General features: G+C 41.8%; 1 protein-coding gene across 3 annotated transcripts in view; it reads left to right on the top strand.

The window, feature by feature from the left end:
* The window catches only part of CHD6 (chromodomain helicase DNA binding protein 6), a 203326-nt gene that overhangs the window by 60870 nt on the left and 122070 nt on the right, over positions 1-20386 (top strand). For all 3 annotated transcript variants that reach the window (XM_027070111.2, XM_027070116.2, XM_053199947.1), the window contains exon 3: positions 6832-7352. In XM_027070111.2, the coding sequence (XP_026925912.2) occupies positions 6832-7352 (521 nt within the window). The remainder of the gene's footprint in view (positions 1-6831; positions 7353-20386) is intronic.

The following is a 20386-nucleotide window of genomic DNA, read 5'->3' on the forward strand; positions in this document are numbered from 1 at the left end:
TAATAATCTACCTGCCCCCAGTTTTTGTTACTGCCTGGAATTAACAAGGTTTAGATTGATTTTGCAGATCTGGAGAATTCAGATTTCTAATACTCTTGGAACATCATAAGAGAAAACCCCCCCTGCCCCCCAGTTTTAAATGCGAAAATATGATAATAGAGTTGGGGATTAGAAATGACAGATTTCGGTGAGAGACAGTTGGCACAGCTGTCCACCACTCTTCAGTCCTTAACTTACCAGCTTCTCCACAGCATGCAATGCCTATAATCATTGTGTCTTCAAGTGCTCTCATCTTCTGGCTTCTGTGACACTCATACTTTCTTTTCCCCACCACATCACTGACCTGATTGCCCCCTCTCACCCTCTCTCTAGGTTCCTCCTCTGGGGGCCCTTAAACATCAGTGTTTGTCAGGTTTTGGTCCTGTTCTTTTTCTTTGTCCATTCATTCTTCCTGGGTAGTCTCATTCATTCTTATAAAAATGACTCTTGGAAAGTATACCTGAGAGCCTCCTGGACACCACTCCCTGCATTATCATCAGATGCCTGAAACTGATCTTTCTTCCTCCTGGTGCTGACCAGCTGTGACTACATGTGGAGCCATGTCAGGGTCAGAATGCCTGCTTTATCACCTAGAGCATAGGACTCCTGGGTGAAGAGAGATGGAATATTCTAAATGGAGGAGGAAACAGGACACACACACACAGTTGGACTTTGTTCCTGGGTCTTGCTCACCCAGCAAAGCCTTGTTTGCCAGATGACTGAGCCCAGCACAGTGGCAGTGTAGTAAAGGCGAGGATATGTGGGGTTTTCGCCGGTAGTGTATCCCACAGTCAGGTAACCATAGGGAATATTCTTTCAGAAGACAGTGAAGGTGAAAGAGTAAGGCACTCCTCTTTTTTTTTTTTTTTTTTTGCACTCCTCATTTTAATTGGAAAATAGCAATTGCCACCTGAAATGTCTGCACACCAACTCATTCATAATAGTAGCAGTTCTTTGTATTTTCATTTTTATTGTTTGGACTTTAAAAGTCACAAGGTCTCAAATTTAGATAAGCTTTTCTACTCATTTTTATGTTTAGCTAATTTCTTGATATTAAGTAAGTCTGAACATAGAATATTGTCCCCTTCCTACTGGAGAAGATGGAAGAGCTTGAGGCAGGCAACAGCAGCAGCTGGCTGGGCCGTACTCCCTGTCAGGTTCAAGGTGCATATGGAGGGCGTGCGGGGGGGCCTTCGGGCTTGAGTGCAAAGAGCGCTGTCTTTGTCCAGCACTCAGTCAAATGTGGTCACAGTGCCAGCGCCTCCCATATTCTGCCTTTGATTCCTGAATCGTGATAATTTGGAACAGTGTAAATTGTCTGGCAAAACAGCCTTTCCTGTTCATTATTAAAGTATTTAAAATTTTTCTATTATATACCTGTGAAAATATTTTGGGGCGCCTGGGTGGCTCAGTCGGTTGAGTGTCCCACTTCGGATCAGGTCATGATCTCTTGGTTCCTGAGTTCAAGCCCCATGTCGGGCTCAGAGCCTGGAGCCTGCTTCAGATTCTGTGTCTCCCTGTGTCTGTGCTCCTTCCCCGCTCATGCTTGCTCTCTCTCTCTCTTTCTCTCTCTCAAATATAAACATAAAAATTTTTTAAAGATATTTTTATTACAAGTATTGTGAAAGTAATATCCTTGTTACTGTTTGTTTAGAAAAATTAAACAACCAAATTTCCACAGCCTTAAATGAATACTATTCACTTTTTGTTGATTTTCTTCCATTCGTTCTTCTATACACAGGAATTTGTTGTTTTCATTTTGTTTACATGCACAATTTTGTAGACTTCTCCTTTGTTTTTCAAATTGAAAACACTCATTTCATCCAGTAATTATATGATTGAGATTTACTGTAAGCCACAAAGATAGTGGGGAATCTGCAGTCACTGCCTCATGATGCTTACATTCTAGTTATGGGAGACAGATAGAAACAAAAACTCTCAGGAAAGAAAAAAAGAAGGGAATGTTACCTACAGTCTTGTCACCCAGACGTAATGATGGTTAATATCTGATACATGTCCTAAATTTATTTTATTTTTCAACGTTTATTTATTTTTGGGACAGAGAGAGACAGAGCATGAATGGGGGAGGGGCAGAGAGAGAGGGAGACACAGAATCGGAAACAGGCTCCAGGCTCTGAGCCATCAGCCCAGAGCCTGACGCGGGGCTCGAACTCACGGACCGCGAGATCGTGACCTGGCTGAAGTCAGACGCTTAACCGACTGCGCCACCCAGGCACCCCCCTAAATTTATTTTAAAAAACTGGTGTTGATAAATAGCGTTTTTAAAAAATAAACCAGAGAGGGCGCCTGGATGGCTCATTCGGTTGAGAGTCCGACTTTGGCTCAGGTCATGATCTCACGGTTCATGGGTTTGAGCCCCACATAGGCTTTGTGCTGTCAGCAAAGAGTGCTTCAAATTCTCTGTCCCCCTCTCTCTCTGCCCCTTCCTGCTTGTGTGCTCTCTCTCTCTCTTAAAAAAAAATTTTTTTTAAACAATAAAAATGGGATTAGATCATAGATTTTTTTTTTGCCCACTTTCCAACACGTTGTGGACTTTTTTTTATGTCAACTAAAACTTTGTAATTAATAATATATAATACAATAATGTCACAATGGCTGCATAATACTGTTCCATATAATGGATATGCTATTAATTTAAACATTTTACTAAAGATTGACCAATAGGTTATTTATAGTTTTTTCCTTTATTAAAAATTCTGCATCAGATATTCTGTCTTTGGAGTACCTAAATATTTCCTTAATTTATGTTGTAAAAGAGAAATTGCTCAGTTTAAAAGCATATCCATAATTAAAATTTTAATATTGTTAACACATGCCCCTGCAAAAAAGGCTTTTTAATACTTGATGCAGCTGTCAGCAACATATGAGCGGACCATTTTCGTTATATTCTTATATTGGATTTTTAAAAATTGAGATGTAATTCACATACTGTAAATTCTACTATACTTTTAAATTGTGCAACTCACTGGTTTTTAGTATAGTCCCAAGATTGTGGAAAGATCACCACTATCTGATGCCAGAACATTTTCATCACCCCCAGAAGAAACCATATGCATGTTAGCAGACACTCCTCATTTCCTCTTCCCCCAGGCCCTAGCAACCACTAATTTACTTCTTGTCTCTGTGGATATGCCTATTCTGGGCATTTCATATAAATGGAATTGTACAATATGTAGTCTTTTGTACCTGGCTTCTTTCACTTAGCATAATGTTTTCAAGGTCTATCCGTGTTGTACCATGGATGATTTTCTTAATTAAAGTCTATTTTGACTTTCAAGTACTTCAGTGATTCTTGGGGAAATAACCCAGGTTTGTCCTTAAATCTCTTTGGGAACCATTGACCTAGGCCATAGTATCTACATTGGTTCTTAAATCCTTTACAGTTGACCCAAATCTAGTTTATCTGGATTCATATGTTTAAGTGTCTTTTTCAGGAATATCCTAGGTTGCTAATTTTGAATCAGCGAAGTGGGTTTTATTGCTAACGGTGTGGTTTATGAGCTAGCATTGTTGGATGTCTTTTTTTTTTTATCAGTTTTCCTCTCCATTTCATCTTATGTTCTAGGTGCTTATCTCTATTTAGTAAATTGTCAATATAATGTAAATTATTGGTGGTGTCGTGGTCCATCATCTCCAATCCATTCCCTTTGGGGCCATTTTTGAAGTGGTGATTTAATGTCCTTCTTGGTAGAAACTGAAACAATTTATTAAGGCTCTTTGTCTTTTCTCCACTGACCTTGAGACAAATGAAAAATATTTTTTGTCATATTTTTTAAATTCTTAACAGACATCTTTTCCAAGCCCCCAACAAGGTGCCTTGAAAAATAAAAATATTCCTGGTGTATTACTGACTTCGGAGATTATAATTTTATATTTTTTTAATACTGATAATCTGTTTTTTGGGATACTTCTAACTTTTTGGAAACATTGACTTAATTGTGCTGCATTTCTTGGGAATCCCTACTTCCTATAGGATGTCCAGCTCTGCCACTCCCTGGAATATAACCTTTTGACAAGTTGCTTCATCTCTCTGACCCAATTATCTTATCTATAAAATGAGGGGTAGAGTAGATGACTATTTGCGATTCCTCAGAGTGGAATTGCTGCAATGACAGGTATTTGCATGTTTATATTTCTAAAGAACTACCTGAACTTTTCCCCAACTGGTTGTATAGGTCTTTATATTTAACATTTCTCACCAAGTCTAATCATACTGGTCTGGTGGCCTAGCAGTCATTAATGGTTTCTCGGGATGTAGGTCATAAAATGCTCAGTGAAATGAGTGTTAGCTTTTGGGCAGAAGGTCCAGGTCCAAGTTCCTCCACTTACTAGGTATATGTGTGTGAGTACCTCATCTAACATCAGTAATCTTCTGTTTCTTCGTACACAAAATAGGTATCTTTACACTAACCTTTTAGGATTTTTGTAAAGATGGGAGATATCATGGAACATGCTTTGTATAATTCCAGGTAGATCCTTATGATTTGTGTCCCATAAATGTTAGCTGTTGCTATTGTTCTTGACTAATGATTGAATGTCCAGTTTCTACAACCTATCTCCATCCGCCTCAGCTTTGGAGGGCCCTAGCCTTCAAAAGATAGACCTTGAGATGAGGTATGAGTTGAAAAGTGTCCCACTTTTATCTACAGAGTGTTGCCTTGGTGGAATTAGGACTTTAATGTGTTGTCTTTGAAAACCTCTTTAATAAACTAACCTCTATCTCTTGCTTTTTTAGTGTGTCCACCCTTGCATGTGAAGCAAATACTTGTGTCCTGAGGGTCAGGTGTCCCTGGCACAGAATTCAGTAACATCCCAGGGACGGCAGTGTACTCTTAAGATCTGAGCTTTAATTAGGTGCCTATTATGCACCTCTGAGGTTCTTGTTGCCTTGTTTTTTCTTTTTCTCTTCTTTTGTTTCCTTTTTATTTTGGTAAAAAAAATATAACCATTTACATGTAAAAAAAATTTACCATCTTGAGCACTTTCTTGTATTTGATTTTAAATTCCTTTTAAGTTTGCTTAGCTTCTCCTTTTTCCAAGCCATCCTAAGAACTGAATCAGCAGTGAGGTAGTCAAACTGAATTTTTCTTTTTTCTTTTCTTTTCTTTTCTTCTCTTTTCTTTTCTTTTCTTTTCTTTTCTTTTCTTTTCTTTTCTTTCATAGTGAATGCTGCCAGAATGACCAGTTGTTTCTGGATTTAGGCTTGTTTATGAGGCTGGACTTTATTTATGATAAAGATACAAAAAAATTCTTCTTTTCTTTCATCTTTTTCTCCTGAGATTCTCAGTGTTATGTTTGGGAGTATTGGCCTAGGGTAGGGAGCTGGAAGGCACAGAAGGGGGACCATGCAGCTGAATTTTGCACTCCATCACTCCTAGGGTGGGCCAGGAAGTCTGAGCACAGATCGGGTAACCAGAACACTGGAAGGAAGCCACGCCACCTAGGCAAGTGTCTGTGCCCTTCAGCACACGCCAGGCCTCTTGTTAGGGGAGCAGACTATTCACAAATGATGCTGTTCCTAAGCCATCATGCAAAGACGATTGTAGTTGGCTTCCTGGAAAGCCTGCTTGTCCCTCCCAGGCTCTCCTTGAGTTATTTCTTTGTTCCTGACCCAGAAGGGTGCTGTTCCTGAAACCAGCACCCACAGTATCAGATTATTGCCAGCCTTAGCTTGGTTACGAAATGACAGATGTGCTGTGATACCAGACCTGAAAGTATGAGATGTGACTTCTACTTCCAAAGGGATGTTGCCTGAAAGTGGTCACCTCGGGGAAGCTGTACCTTTAATGGTGCTCAAAAACAGCTTCAGAACTTCCTTTTTTAGGAAGATGCCTTCAGCATCTGTGACACATTCTTTCTTAATGACATCTATCATAATAAATCTTTCCCCTGTAGGGGCAGTTGTTTTTTTGTAAGTGGCCAAAGGTTATTTGGTGCTGAGTCTGGAGGCTTAGATGATCATGCAGAGGAACAGCACCTTTAGTTAAAAATAAAAGATGTAGTTTTAGAATTTTTAAAAAATTTAAAAAATGTTTTTTATTCATTTTTGAGAGAGAGAGAGAGAGAGACATACAGCGAGCAGGGAAGGGGCAGAGAAAGAAGGAGACACAGAATCTGAAGCAGGCTCCAGGCTCTGGGCTGTCAGCGCAGAGCCCAACATGGGGCTCGAACTCATGAGCCATGAGATCATGACCTGAGCCAAAGTCTGACGCTTAACCGACTGAGCCACCCAGGTACCCCTAAAGAAAGTCAAACCAGCTGATTGTTGGTGCTGCCTGAAGATACATGAGAGCAAAGATGTGGGGAGATAAAGCAGCACACTGAGATTGTCCCTGCATCCTTGTCATCCAGTGATGCCACTTTTATTTAGGAGCATATTTGAACAGAACTTTTGTGTATCAGCATGAGAAATGCCATTCTGGGTAAGAACTGTGTGCCTAGGATCTAGAGGTATTTTGTGGGGACACCACTGTTGTTGCCTGTACTAGACATGGGGCTCAGATTTTAGCACATAACAACTCCTTGAGAGTTGTTTTTTCACATGCAATTTTTGTATATGGTAACGGTGGCTTGGTGTGGCTCCACAAGGGCAAAGGCAGACACAAAGTATGTCCTAGTTGCCACTGTCTCCCCAAGACCTGGCACATGAGGAGCTAGCACGTGATAGGAATTCAGTAAATGTTGAACAGATCCATGCATTCAAACTTCATAATGCTCTTTCGTATGAAGCATGCATTGGGAAACTAATAAGCTCGTTTCTCTCTTTCACAGTTGTCAAGTTTAAAAGTTCTGAATCACTCTCCAATGTCTGATGCCTCTGTCAATTTTGACTACAAATCCCCCTCCCCGTTTGACCATGGCACTGATCAGGAAGAGAAGATCGAAGATGTTGCCAGTCACTGTCTGCCTCAGAAGGACCTGTATGCTGCTGAAGAGGAAGCTGAGACCCTTTTTCCTAGGAAAATGACGTCCCATAATGGGATGGAGGACAGTGGAGGAGGAGGCACTGGAGTAAAGAAGAAAAGGAAGAAAAAGGACCCGGGAGAGCAAGAGGGGGCAGCGAAGGGAAGCAAGGACAGGGAGCCCAAGCCAAAGAGGAAGCGAGAGCCTAGAGAGCCAAAGGAAGCCCGGAAGGCCAAGGAGCCCAAGAGGGCCAAGGAGCCCAAGGAGCCCAAGCAGAAGGATGGAGTCAAGAAAGCACGGAAGCCCCGGGAGGCCTCGGGTACCAAGGAGGCCAAAGAGAAGAGGAGTGGCGTGGACTCTACAGCCAGGACGAAGTCCAAGAAAGCCAGGTGCGTGTCCCTTTCTGCCCGCGTGGAGCACTTGGCTCTGCCTGCACACAAAGGTTTGCTTTGGGCCTTCCTCTAGCCCTCAGACATAACTTTACCGCTCTCATCCAAAATGAGCTACTCTCCCTTCCTAAGAGAGAAAGATAACCTTAATACTGGCCCTGCAATTTCTGGCCATTCCTTTTGGATTAAGAAGAATTAAAATACTGTCACACACAAAGGGTGTAAGGGAAGGGACGTCAGAGGTGTGACGCAGGGCTGGCAGCGGTTTGGGGAACGGCAGCAGTGTGGAGTGGCAGAGGGGCAGCTGGTAGGAGGTGCCCGGACCTGAGAATTCGTGTGCGGGCAGTCCGGGAGAGCTGTGCACAGACAGGGAACACCTGCTCAGCCTCCTGCAGCCACAAGCTCTCTAGTGTGGGACTGCTCCTGGTCCATTTCTCTCCCTCTGTGTCTAACACAGTGCCTGATGCGTCAACAGGTGCTTGGGAAATGAGGAGTGAAAGAGACTAGTGGAGACCACAGTGACTGTAGAGAGATCGGAGGGTGTGGGTACACATTCACTGCAGGGTGGGTGGTAAGGGTCCTGGTTAGAGATCCCATCAGGATCCAGATGTACTCTTCACTCCGTATTGGTCACCTGTATACAAATGGAATGGTTTTCATCTTGTCTCTTTCTAAATTCTTTGTGGAGAACATTATATTTAAGCTTTCTGAGGAAATGTGAAACAAAAAATACATAATCTCTATATACTTAAAAGGAATTTAAGGAATTTAAGTTTCTAAAACCTAAGTGCAGTGGCAGGATGTAGACCAGGAGCACCCATAAAAGCACAGAGACTGGTATGAACACTCACATAAAGGAATTAGACCATCAGACCCGTGTGGGGTCAGGCATTTAGGAAGTAAGCTTTAAAGAGAAGAAAGCATTTTGGGTGATTTGTGCTGCGACAAGGAACTTACTATATGGTTCAGTTAATTTTCAGAAGGACAGTTTGTTGGGAGCAGATGGTTAATTTCATAATCCAAGTGCAAACTGCCTTATAATATTCATTCCCTTCTGCCCCACAGGGGGTTTTATCTTTTGTCCATGGGAAAGGCTTGAGGGGGATCCTGGGAATGTAGTTTACAGACAGTGGACCTAAAGTACCTTACAGAAGGTCAAGAGAGGCATGTAAAAATCAGGATTCTCACAAAGGGAAACTTATGGGCTGTTTCTCAGTGAACCCAGTGAGCATGCTCTGATCTCTGATGCGTGTGTGAGGTAGCATAGTGAGTCTCTGTCTTCTGCCATAATTTTCATCTGCAAGTTGCTTGGGAGAAGCAGAAGGGGTTCTTCAGGGAGCTAGCACATGTGAGGGAGAATCAGATGTGAGCTAGTGGGGTGGCTTAGAGAACAAAGAGGAGTCCCTGAGTCCTTAGAATTGGGGTAACTGGAGGAGGGTTCTCACAGCTTTGCTGAGGACTCTGGTTGGTTTGTAGAAGGCCGTAGAATGCCATAGGTATCTGAGCTCACTAGCTCTGGTCTCTGGTACTTACCTGCTTAAAGGACTTCTGTGTGGGCTGTGAAACAAGGGAATAAGTATATAGACGTTGCTGTAAATTCCATTTGGGGGCCATAAGAGGCATTTCACAAAGGAAGTTTGGGTGTCCTATATGTGTGTAGCAATATTAAGGGAACCTGATTGTGATCAATTATAAGTGACGTGGAGAGGTGCTTGGTAGTCTTTTCAGGGGCTGCTAACTTCTGACATCAGAAGACACCCTTTGCGAGGATGTTGATAGAGCTGGTTACCTCTCAGCAGTGTGGGCAAGTTACATGAGGGTTTCTTTTGATTTGGGGACCTGTGTAAGACTGACTTGTAATAGAGAATCCTTATGTAGCTTGGTAGGATTCTGTACTGGTGAGCCTTTCATTTCTTGTTCTTTTTGTATTTATTGCTTTGGTTCCTTTAATTAAAGAAATTAAAGATCCCACTAGTCAACAGAAGCAGTTTTAATTATGAAAGGACATTAATTAAAAAATTATGTTGGCAATTCTCAGTTTTTTTGTGCTCTTTGATTTATTCTCTTGCAGATTGGCTCAAGTACATGTTTTGATTAGCCCTGGATCATACTTGGTGGTTGCAAATCATTCACTGAATGCTTGGATTATCGTAGGAGCTCCACAGTTAATTTGAGGGCTCCCAGCCTTTTCTGCCTTCAGTCCCTCTTGCCAGCTTCCACCTGGCTCATCTTTCTGAAGTACTTGCTGTAATCTTATTTCTGTTTTTAGTTGGAAAAGGTGGTGAATCAAATGCCTTCATCCTCTCTCTTCCTTCCAAATCAGTTTGGAAGTAGTCAGCAGAGATGGAGGTGTGGTGATCAGCTTTCTTAACTGTAAACTGGATTGAAGAACCTCCACCAGCTGTGGCTGGACATGAGCTGCTTTTTCCTCCCTTTCGTTGAGTTTTTCCACCAGAACTGCAGGCACTGAAGCCTGGAGCACGTGCTGGGGCAGGTATGCTCTGTGCCCTTTCCCAGTCTCTCCAGTCGGGTCCCTGATCAGAGAAGTGGGAGGAGTTTGAAGAAGGGTTGAAAATATGTTGCCAGTAATAGTCCTTCCTTGGGAGTAAAACGTGGGTACTGGGAAATGGGATATCCTCATATCCTCTAACTTTTGAAACTTCTGATTGCTCCTACTGCTTCCAGGACAGAATCCAGACTCCTTTTTCTGTTATTCAAACCCTTTGGGGTCTGACCCCTCCCTCACTTCTCTGACAACAGACCTCACTAGCTAGACTGTTCTTCCTGGCCCTTAAAGACACTTGACTTGTTTCTCCTGGGTTGCTCTGGCTGGTTCTCCCAACATTTTGCCCCTGTGTTTCTCCCAGTATCCCAAGTCCTTTCCATTTCCAGGTCTGAATGCAAGTCCCAGTTCTCCCAAGAGCTTCCCCAGACCAGTGTGCTGGCATGTCCCTTCTTCCATAGCACTTGGAGCCTTGCTCCCCATTGTAAATCAGAGACTTTTACTCCTGGGAAAACTAAAGGAGAGCTAGTCTAACCTGTTGTACTGCAGCCGGGGAAAGGGGGGACTCACTGAGAAGTGTCTTGCTTACAAGGGTGTGTCATAAACTCGGACCTCTGCTCCCCAGTCTTGTACATTTCCCTCTTGGAAGGTGCCTCTCGATTAGAAACTGTCATCGTCCTGTGTGTATGACTTGTCTCATCAGCATCAGTTAAATGCCTAGGGTCAGGGCCACTATACTTTGTGTCTTTTATGCTCTCAGGAGTCAGTCACTAGAGGTTTATCAGGTTGTTGGACACATTGAGTTTATATATTTATATATTATATATGTAACATATACTTTGCATATTTATAAACTACATATAACACATATATATTCTATTTATGTATTTAATTTGTTTTCCTAGAACAAATAGAGCTCTTCCTGTAAATAAGACCATATAAGATATAACTCTCATTGTTAAATAATTGTAGGTGGTATCTCAATTTTAACTAAAGAAGTGAACATTTTATTTTTTAATTTATTTTTATTAAAAAAAATATTTTTAACACTTAGTCATTTCTGAGAGACAGAGACAGAGCATGAGCAGGGGAGGGGCAGAGAGAGAGGGAGACACAGAACCGGAAGCAGGCTCCAGGCCCAGAGCTGTCAGCACAGAGCCCCATGTGGGGCTCAATCCCACAAACCTGTGAGATCATGACCTGAGCTGAAGTTGGATGCTTAACCGACTAAGCTACCCACGTGCCTCTTATTTTTTTATTTTATTTTCTTAGCACAAGCAGGGAGAGGGGCAGAGAGAGAAGGGGAGAGAACCTCAAGCAGGCTCCACACTTAGCTCAGAGCCCGATTCAGGGCTTGATCCTGCAATCTTGGGATCATGACCTGAGCCGAAATCAAGAGCTGGATGCTCAACCAACTGAGCCACCCAGGCACCCCAAGAAATGAACATTTTAAAAGAAACTTGTCTAAGGCACAGAGCTAGTGAGCAGCACTGTTGGGATTTGACTCTGGGCTCCCACTTTTTTCTCCTTCAGCTCTGCACCTATTTATGCCTCACAAGGGGATGTCAGGAATGGAAAGCAGTGGGGAGATGCCAGTGTCAGAGAAATTGGTTTTTTATTTGTAGGACACGGCCCTTCTGTAGAATTTCATTTTGCACACTGCACAATGCCCTCTAATCCTCTAAAGACTAAAGTGGCTCCAGCTTTTCCCTGTGCAGTTTCTCTTGCACTTGAGCCAGCAAGTAGATAACTGGACATGTTTCCTGTTGTAAACACGTGATCGTCTAACAGATTTTCCTTTTCAAGGATGACATCAATAGTGATGAATATTCATTTACTGAATAGGGGATAAAAGTCTGACATGCCCAAGTAAGAGAGGCAAGAAGCTTTTTTTTTTTTTTTTTTTTTGAACGACCATCTCTTCCTTTCCCTTCAAATTATATTGGAGAGTGAGCACAATTCACTTCTTTATTGTATAAAACTTAAGCAAGAAAGCTCTTCCAGGAAGCCAAGTTAGGCTGTTGTTTCCCTGACTCTGAAATTTAAATTCCACTTAGTATAGATTATTTACTTTTACTGTTTTTTAGTTACAACCCCTTTTCCCAAAGAGGAAGGGACCACTGGCATAAGAAGACACACAGACAAAGATACACATGTGTGTGTACATACAAACATATACACAGACCTATACATAGGTAGACACACAGGGCCTGTATAGCTGCAGCAAAGGGATCAGAAAGGTAGGCAAGTGTCAGGTCAGATCCTGGGGCATCATATGATGTTGATAGTGCTTTGGGAAAATACTTTGGTATTAGAAAAGCACCATGGCAGTTCCTTAGGGAGGCCAAAGAAATTTCTCACTGAGAAACATTACATGATGTAATGGATAGTGTCCTCAACAACAGTTTTGGGCTCCAGTGCTTCTGTGTGCCTTTGAATTTCATATTTCTCTTTCTTGAAATAGCCTTTAGTAAAAGCTTCATGGCATTAAAACACGGCTCAGTGAGCAGGAAAGACAACCCATTCCAGTGTGTGTGAAGCTGTCTGGTGTTCTTACTTCGTGTCTAGGGAGGAGTGCCTGAATAGTAGGTCGATAGCCCTTTAGGCTGCACTCTCTTAAATCATAAGCTAGGCATTTTGATTGAGCTGGAGGTTGCTGTTGTAAGCTAGAGTCTTCTTAAGTGTTGGTATTCATTTTGTTGGTTGAAGGCAGAGCATAAGCTTTGGAATTTCTACACATGTCAGGATGGTTTATATTCTCTCTTGAAAGTCAAGAAACTAATCAGCAAGCTGGTCTAAGTGGAGGAACATCTACTTGGATCTCTGATGCTCAGCCTTTGCTGTGCCAAAGGAATCACCTGGACAGCTTGTTAGAAAAGTAGATTCCCAGACTACATCCCCAGAGAGGTTGATTTATTAGGTCTGAGGTGGACCCAGGAATCTGTAATCAAAAAGCCTGCCAGATAATTAGTGTGCTTGGTTCTTAGAACATCCTTTGAGACACAGTTGAGAGATTCCTGGGAAAATGGAGCATATTTTCATTTTTTAAAAGTTTATTTGTTTATTTTGAGAGAGAGAGAGTGCACGCATGTGTGCGCACGAGTGGGGGAGGGGCAGAGCGAGAAGGAGATAGAATCCCAAGCATTGTCAGCATGGAGCCCATCGCGGGGCTCGAATTCATGAACTGCGAGATCATGACCTGAGCCAAAGTTGGACGCTTAACCGACTGAACCACCCAGGCGCCCTGGAGCATATTTACATTTTTTTTAATTTAACATCTGTTAGGAATGGAAAACCAAAAAGAGGAAAAGAGATGGATAGTGTGACTAGCCCTACAAAGTAATAAGAAATACATGTATCGGTTTCTTCCCTGGTTACTGGCACAGAGCTCCTGAGACCCTTGTACTTTCCTGAGTGATAAGAATACTTGTCTTCTCTCATATCCTAGTATTTTGTCTTTGATGCAACTATGACACAGGGCTCCTGAAACTGTTGTAATCGTCCAAGTGGTAAGAACACTTGTAGCATCCCTTGTTCGGATACTTGTCTCTGATCCTGTTCCTGACACAGGGCACCCATACCCTTGTAAATTCCTAAGTGATAGGAACACTAGGAGCATCTTTTGTTCTAGTGAGATGACTCTGGGTGGGCTCCTGGGTGGGGGCTGATCACCAGAAAGACCAAGCAGGAGTAGAAGCTTGGAGTTTTCAGTCCCACCCCTCATTATCCAGAGAGGGGAGAGGGGCTGGAGGCGGGGTTAATAATTGATCATGCCTATGTGAGGAAGCCTCCATTAAAAAAATCCCAATAGTAGGGGGTGTGGGGAGCTTTCAGGTGAGTGAACACATCCACATGCCTGGCACACCTCAGCTCTGCACCTCAGCTCCTCAGCTCCTGTGCTCAGAATCCTCCCAGACTTGGCCCTGTGTATCTCCTCCTCTGGCTATTCCTCTGTATCTTTTGTCGTATCCTTTAATAGACTGGTAAACGGAAGTGTTTCCCTGAGTTCTGTGAGCCTCTCTAGCAAAGACATCAAACCTGAGGAGGGGGTCATTGCACCCTCCAGTATATAGTGGTTGGTCAGGAGAGCAGGAAACCTGGGCTTGTGACTGGTGTCTGAAGTGGGAGGGTAGGTGGGTGCAGTGTTGTGGTGTTGAACTCTGGACCTGTGGAATCTGGTGCCGTTCCAGGTAGACAGTGTAAGAATTGAGTTGAATTCTCCGACACCCTGCTGGTGTCTGAGAATTGCTTGTTGGTAGGAGTTGTTTTGTTTTTTGTTTTTTCCCCCAAAACAAACCCCAGGTTTCAGGCCGCAGATTTTACCCCCATTTGTTTTGGCTTGTCAAGAGCCAACAGAGCAGAATGTTTTTCTCCCAAATCCAGTAAGTTTGGTAACACCCTGGAAGAAAGGTTTTGCCTTTTCTGATTTTCTTCTTTGACGGTTGCTTCTAGAAAGTTAAGCCCAGATCTTCTGATTATATAACCATGTGAGCTGTGAGTCAGCTGACGCTGTGATGCAGAAAGGGCAGTAAAATTCAGTCAGCTCAGCCCTCCCTCTCTATTTGAAGGTCAAATCACCTGTCTTTGTTAAGAGTGAAGATCTTTATTGAAGCTGGGCTTATTAGGCTTAGGAATGTGTATTAACAGCATTATTTCTGTTGAGGGAATTGCTTTTATATTCTGATCAATTATTAGAAGAAAGAAGACAAATGTGAAGACAAGTATGAGTTCTGAGTAGAGACCTGTGGTTGGAACCGGCTAGGTTTTTTGTGATGTAGGGAGGATATGTGAATGAGAATGGCAGAGACCCACCTCTGAGGCTTTGGACCAGGTCTCCATTCCCATTCTTCTGAGAGCACCTGGAGCCCTTACTCTAATCCCCGGGGCTTTGTAAATTAGGGTTGGGTACATAGTGGACTTTGACCTGATGCGAAAGAAAACAGTTACTCAATAATAACGCTTGGTGAATACCTGCTTATTTATTTATTCAGTGTATTTTTAGTGCCTCCTGTGTGCCTTGCTTTATTTGTGAGTACTTTTGGTGGGAGTGGGATAGTGGAGGAAGGAAGGTGTCACAGACACATCATCTTTGAGCTCTATCACTGAAGTGCTATCACGAATTAGAGTCTTGCAAGTGTTCAAAAAACAGGTAAAAAGAAACAAATCAAAGAATGTAGTATAACTGTATACAGAATAGCTGAAAGGATTTGGCGGATTAAGAGTGTTTCAGTTGTGGTCCAGGGAGTCCCTTGGACATGGTGAGTATTGAGCCAGGTATTAAAGGAATTAATAGTGAGAAAAGATTTAAAGCAAAAAGACCAAAAGACATTTAAATAAATGTTCTTTGGGGGCTTCCGTTTCTTTTTTTTTTTTTTTTTTCTGCATTTACTTTTATTTGCATTTATTTTATGCTGAATTTATTCCCAGGCCATAAGTTTTTGTTTCTTCACTTTCTTCTGGGATATCTTTTTATTCTTTGCAACCTCCTCTCTGGTTCAGGGGCAATCTGCTCTCTTTTTCAGTGAGAATCATCTCAGTGTGGCAAGGAGAGCACGTGTATAGGCTAATCCAGCCATGAGCTCTGTAAATTTTGTACCACATCTTGGAGGCTTCGTTCCTGGATGCGCTTAATGGCCAGAGAATCTGCATCTAAACCCTTATGTCCGCATTACTCTCTGCATTTTTAAGCATGTGCAGTAAAAATTCAGCAGTTTTTGGGCCACCAGCCCTGTGTGCAGCCCCACTGTTGGGGCCTGCGCACACCTACCACTTCCGCCATCGTAGCGCCAGAATGGCATGCGTTGTTTCTGTAAAGTGATATCCTTTCAGATACTTGTGGCTTTTTTCAGATGTGCATACCCTGGATGGCCTGGGCAGTTTCACGCGCATTCTTAAAGTGAACACAAAGATTTTAATCTCTTGATTTGCCTGATTTTGTAGGGTTTTTGGGTCAAGTGAATAGCAAACAATTTTCAGAGATCACCTCAGGCTGCTTACGGGAAGAGGAAGTGTGTTGGCTCCTGGGAGAATTCATAGAGGGGGTTGGGCTTCTAGGTTTAAGATGGCCACCAGGCATACTTTTATTTTCATTTCCTAACCAAATAATAACAACGAAACAACAGGAAGGACAGAGGGAAATAAATCCTTAAAGATGAGAGGTGTGAATTTTTGGGTATCATACTGGTGGATAAATGCTGTGGGGGAGTCCCAACTCAGAGTCCATGCAGGAGCTGTTTGTAGCAGAGGTAGAAATGCTTCTTCCTCACAAGGGACCTGGCAGCTTTGGAGAAGGGACGGGAGGCAGGCCAGAAATGGATGTGATGATGAAGGGACTGCCTATAGAATGAGTGGTCGTATGGCATCAGCTCCAGGCTGAAGTCAGGTAGTTACTCTAAAGATACTAAGCCTTTGCCCTGGGGATAGTCTGGGACTCCCAAGTGGAGACTCCCACAGATGAGAAGGGAGACTCAGGAGCTACTGCTCTTTCCCTGTCCATACCCTAAAAGGGGACAGGAGGGGCTGCCAGGCCCCTCATTCAGGGATGAGACATGATCTCACCAGTCACCTGTATTATCAGCCTCGTTCATTTGAAATAGGAACAATCCACCAAAGATTGTGAGACCGCAGAGGAAAACTGAGCAACAAAGAAGAGGAAAAAGGAATGATGAGCAGAACCATTGTCCTCATAAGAAAGAAGTCCAGGAAAAAAAAACTTGTGAAGATTTTAAGTTAGCATCCTCAGATTCAAGATGATATTTTGTCTGCAAAACAAGGATGAGTTAGGAAACAGGAGCAGTCAGAAAACAAGAAACAATTAGTGAAAATTTAAAACATATTGCCTAAACTAAAAGAATTCAACAAAAAGAGCAGAGGAAAGAGTAGGGGAGGTATGTTAGATCTAAATTAATCAGCTTTCATATCAGGATGTCACCAGGTATTGCTTGCTGTTGATAAAGAACTAGAGGCATGAACATATGGGAGTTAGGGTGGTATCATTTGAAGGCAGTTCACTCTGGAACGTGGGATTTGGTGCAAGTAGGGATGGCTTGTCATTTGAAACCCTTCTACATTTTTTGAAGTTTTATTTTCATTTGCTTTTACAACTTTTAATAAGGTTACTTAAAATTTTTTTTTAATGTTTATTTTCATTTTTGAGAGAAAGAGAGAGCATGAGCGGGGGAGGAGCAGAGAGAGAGGGAGACACTGAATCTGAAACAGGCTCCAGGCTCTGAGCTGTCAGTACAGAGCCCAACACGGCGCTCGAACTCACAAACTGAGAGATCATGACCTGAGCTGAAGTCGGATGTTTAACAGGTGCCCCAAGATTACTTTTTGAAACTCTGCCTTTTCATCTTATAAGTATATAACTTTTTCTTTTTTTTTCAGTTTTTACTAGGATAACATCACAACCTAGGATGATTGTTTTGATGGTGCTAATGATGCAGTTACAGGGACTGAGGACAGGGTAGATTTTCTTCTCATTTTGTCTACAGCTGACCACATATTGGAACAATTAGTTCTGTGTATTTATTTTTTGTTTAACCAGTATCTTCACAGTCTGTGCCCAACTTGTTTCTCTGTGTATAGACTGAACTAACATGGGCATTAAATAAAAGTTGAAGTAAGTGTGCAGATGGGCTCTTTGGGTATAATGTCCATGTTTTCAGATTGTACGTCTGGGAAGAGGATCAGGGCCTGTGGCAAGGCCTGGGCTGGAAGCTTCTCTGAAGGGTTGTTCCTGGAGCAGAGGTGGTTCCTGGGCTGTACTCCTCAGCCATGTGCATGTCTGTGAAGGCAGTAACTAGCATCACGTGCTGTTTTCAGTTCTGAATTTGGGAATTATGGCAACTCACTGTGGCAATAACTGATTTTTCCTGCTGACTTTGATGGATATTTTATAAGATTTAATTTAAAAATGGGATGATGAGTCAGTCATTTTGAAATAATGGGGTTTGATAGATAAAAATTTTAATACCTGGAATCTATGGGGGCAGAGTAATCTATGGCTCACAGAAGGACAATGTTGTGACATATACCCAGATCTTTCTCCTCATCCTCAGATCCAGCGCTCTGTTTCTAACTCTCAGTTCTAGTGAAGAAACCTGGAGGTTGGGGATCGAAGATGAGGCTGGGAGGAAAGTTTGAGAAAGGCTTGTCTGTGTAGGGCTTTAGTGGAATTTTCTATAAGTAGTTATTATAATGTAATTTCCTATTTGGAAGGCCCGTAAATTACCTATTTTCCTAATACAAACTACTAGAAAGTGAAGATGTATAAATCTTGGCTGATGAAGCCGTTTAGAAGATAGCATGAGAACTTCGGGGCGAGGCCGGCTCTAAAGTGGATATAAGTTTTATTGTAAAATCAAATATGATTTTTGTTATTAAAAATAAGTGCTTTGAGCCTCAAAAATCTTATCTGCCATTTTTCTTTTCTGTCCTTGCAAGTTTTAGTTTGTTTTAACTCTGAAAGCTAGAAAAGAGGATTATAAAAATAAAATTGCTTTGATTCAGCCTCCAGTGCCATTAAGTGGTGAGAGTATTAGGCCTTTGTATTATTCAGAACTCCCTTGGTTACAAGTGACATAAACCCAACTTGGATTAACTTAAGTTAAAAAAAAAAATAACAAAGGGGTTCACGAGCTTAAGGAATCAGAACCGGGAGGTATAATTGAGGATTCCACCAATGTTCTTTGTCTCCAGTCCTCCCCTGCACCTCTCTTCATCCTTGGCAACTGGTTTTCTTCTCATGGTTGAATTGTGGCTGCCTGAAACTATGGGCCCACAGCTTAACAACCTTATGACCTAGAAGGTAAAAGATTCATTTTCCAAAGCACTCCTGCCAGAAATTATTACTTCTTTATTGAAGGACTCCCAAGTTGGCTTGGCTGGGTCATATGTCCATCTTTGGACCAATCACTGTGGTAGAAGGAATAGGATACCATAGCCAGCCTGACCTTCCACCCACTCTTATAGTCAGGAGGGTCCATATTGGTTATCAGCAAAAAGTTGCTGATCAAACAGTATCCACTTCAGCCATGGAATAGGTATATTTCAAAATAAATATATTTATATATATGTTTTTTCGTGAAGCTTTTGAGAATAAGGTGCATATGTCATTGCCTTTTGATCCCTAAATACTCCAGTGTGTCTTTCCTAAGAGTAAGGCCATTTTCTTACATAATCATTGTCTAGTTGCTGCTTTTGTTCGCTTGGAACTAATAAGCAATATGTGGGGAGATGCTTTAAGATCATGCAAAAATCCTGCTCATCTTTACATTGTTCTCCCTAGATGATCCTGGACTGTACTCATCTTTCCTGCAGTGATTATAAAATGATTTTCCAACCCCACACTTCCTCTGCATTCGTCATTTGGGTTCTGTAGTAAGCAAGGACTCCCTCTTCTCCCTCATTTATTCATTATCTATCTATCCATTACTGGTATGTATTCCTATTGTTTTCAGTGACTTATAATTCATTACTGTCCTTAGTTACTTTGGTGTTCAGATGGTCCCAGTTTTAACCAACAAGAACTCTTTAAGCTGACTCCTGTGTCTTTTTGCCATGCTGCCTTCATTTTTTTGACTATACCCTACTTTCTGACGTAGCAAGATGTTTCAGGCTCATCTTTTATCTTCTCTACCTTAGCTTTGGAATCACCTGTTTCTCTAAGGAACTTTGGTATTAGAAACCAAGATCCGAGTGCTAGGTGTGCACATTGCTAATGGGGCATCTTCACTTTTCAGCTCTTTGAGCTGTCAAGGCAAAAAATACATACACGTGTGTACATAGACATCTCTGTACATGCACATATGTATGCACACCTATATGCACATACACATATATTCATAATGTGTGCACATTTATGTACATGTGTTCATATATGTATACTTATTTTAGAAAACCTGAGTTCACACTGATGTCTCCAGTTTAGATTCATGCCGTATTATCTTCCTTGTTTTACAGCATATTTACATCTTCCCTCTTCCTCCGTGAGAACTTCCCTGGCTAATCACATCAACACATTTACTCATTTGCTTAATCCTGTATCACATCTAAAATGGTTTCAAAATTGCTTCACCCATATGCCTACCAAAAAGTTCAGGATTTTTTCACTGTTCCAAAAGCTAAGAGTACATAGTCAAATACAGTTGACCCTTGAACGACACGGGTTTGAACTGCATGGGTTCACTTGTATGCAGACTTTTTTCTAATAAATACAGTGCAGTACTGTAAATGTATTTTCCTTAACATTTTATTAGTAACATTTTCTCTAGCTTACTTTATTGTAAGAATGTAGTATATAATACATATAACATACAAAATATGTGTTAATTCACAGTTTATGTTGTCAGTAAGGCTTCTCTGGTCAACAGTAGGCTACTAGTAGTTAAGTTTTTGAGGAGTGAAATGTTACACAAACCTTTTTGACTGAACAGGGATTGGTGCTCCTAACACCTGTATTATTTAAGGGTCAGCTCTATTGTGTTCATAATTAATGAGATTTTCCCCCTCCATTCAATGTGGTTATGTT

Source organism: Acinonyx jubatus, chromosome A3, assembly GCF_027475565.1.
Source record: "Acinonyx jubatus isolate Ajub_Pintada_27869175 chromosome A3, VMU_Ajub_asm_v1.0, whole genome shotgun sequence".
Lineage (NCBI taxonomy): Eukaryota > Metazoa > Chordata > Mammalia > Carnivora > Felidae > Acinonyx > Acinonyx jubatus.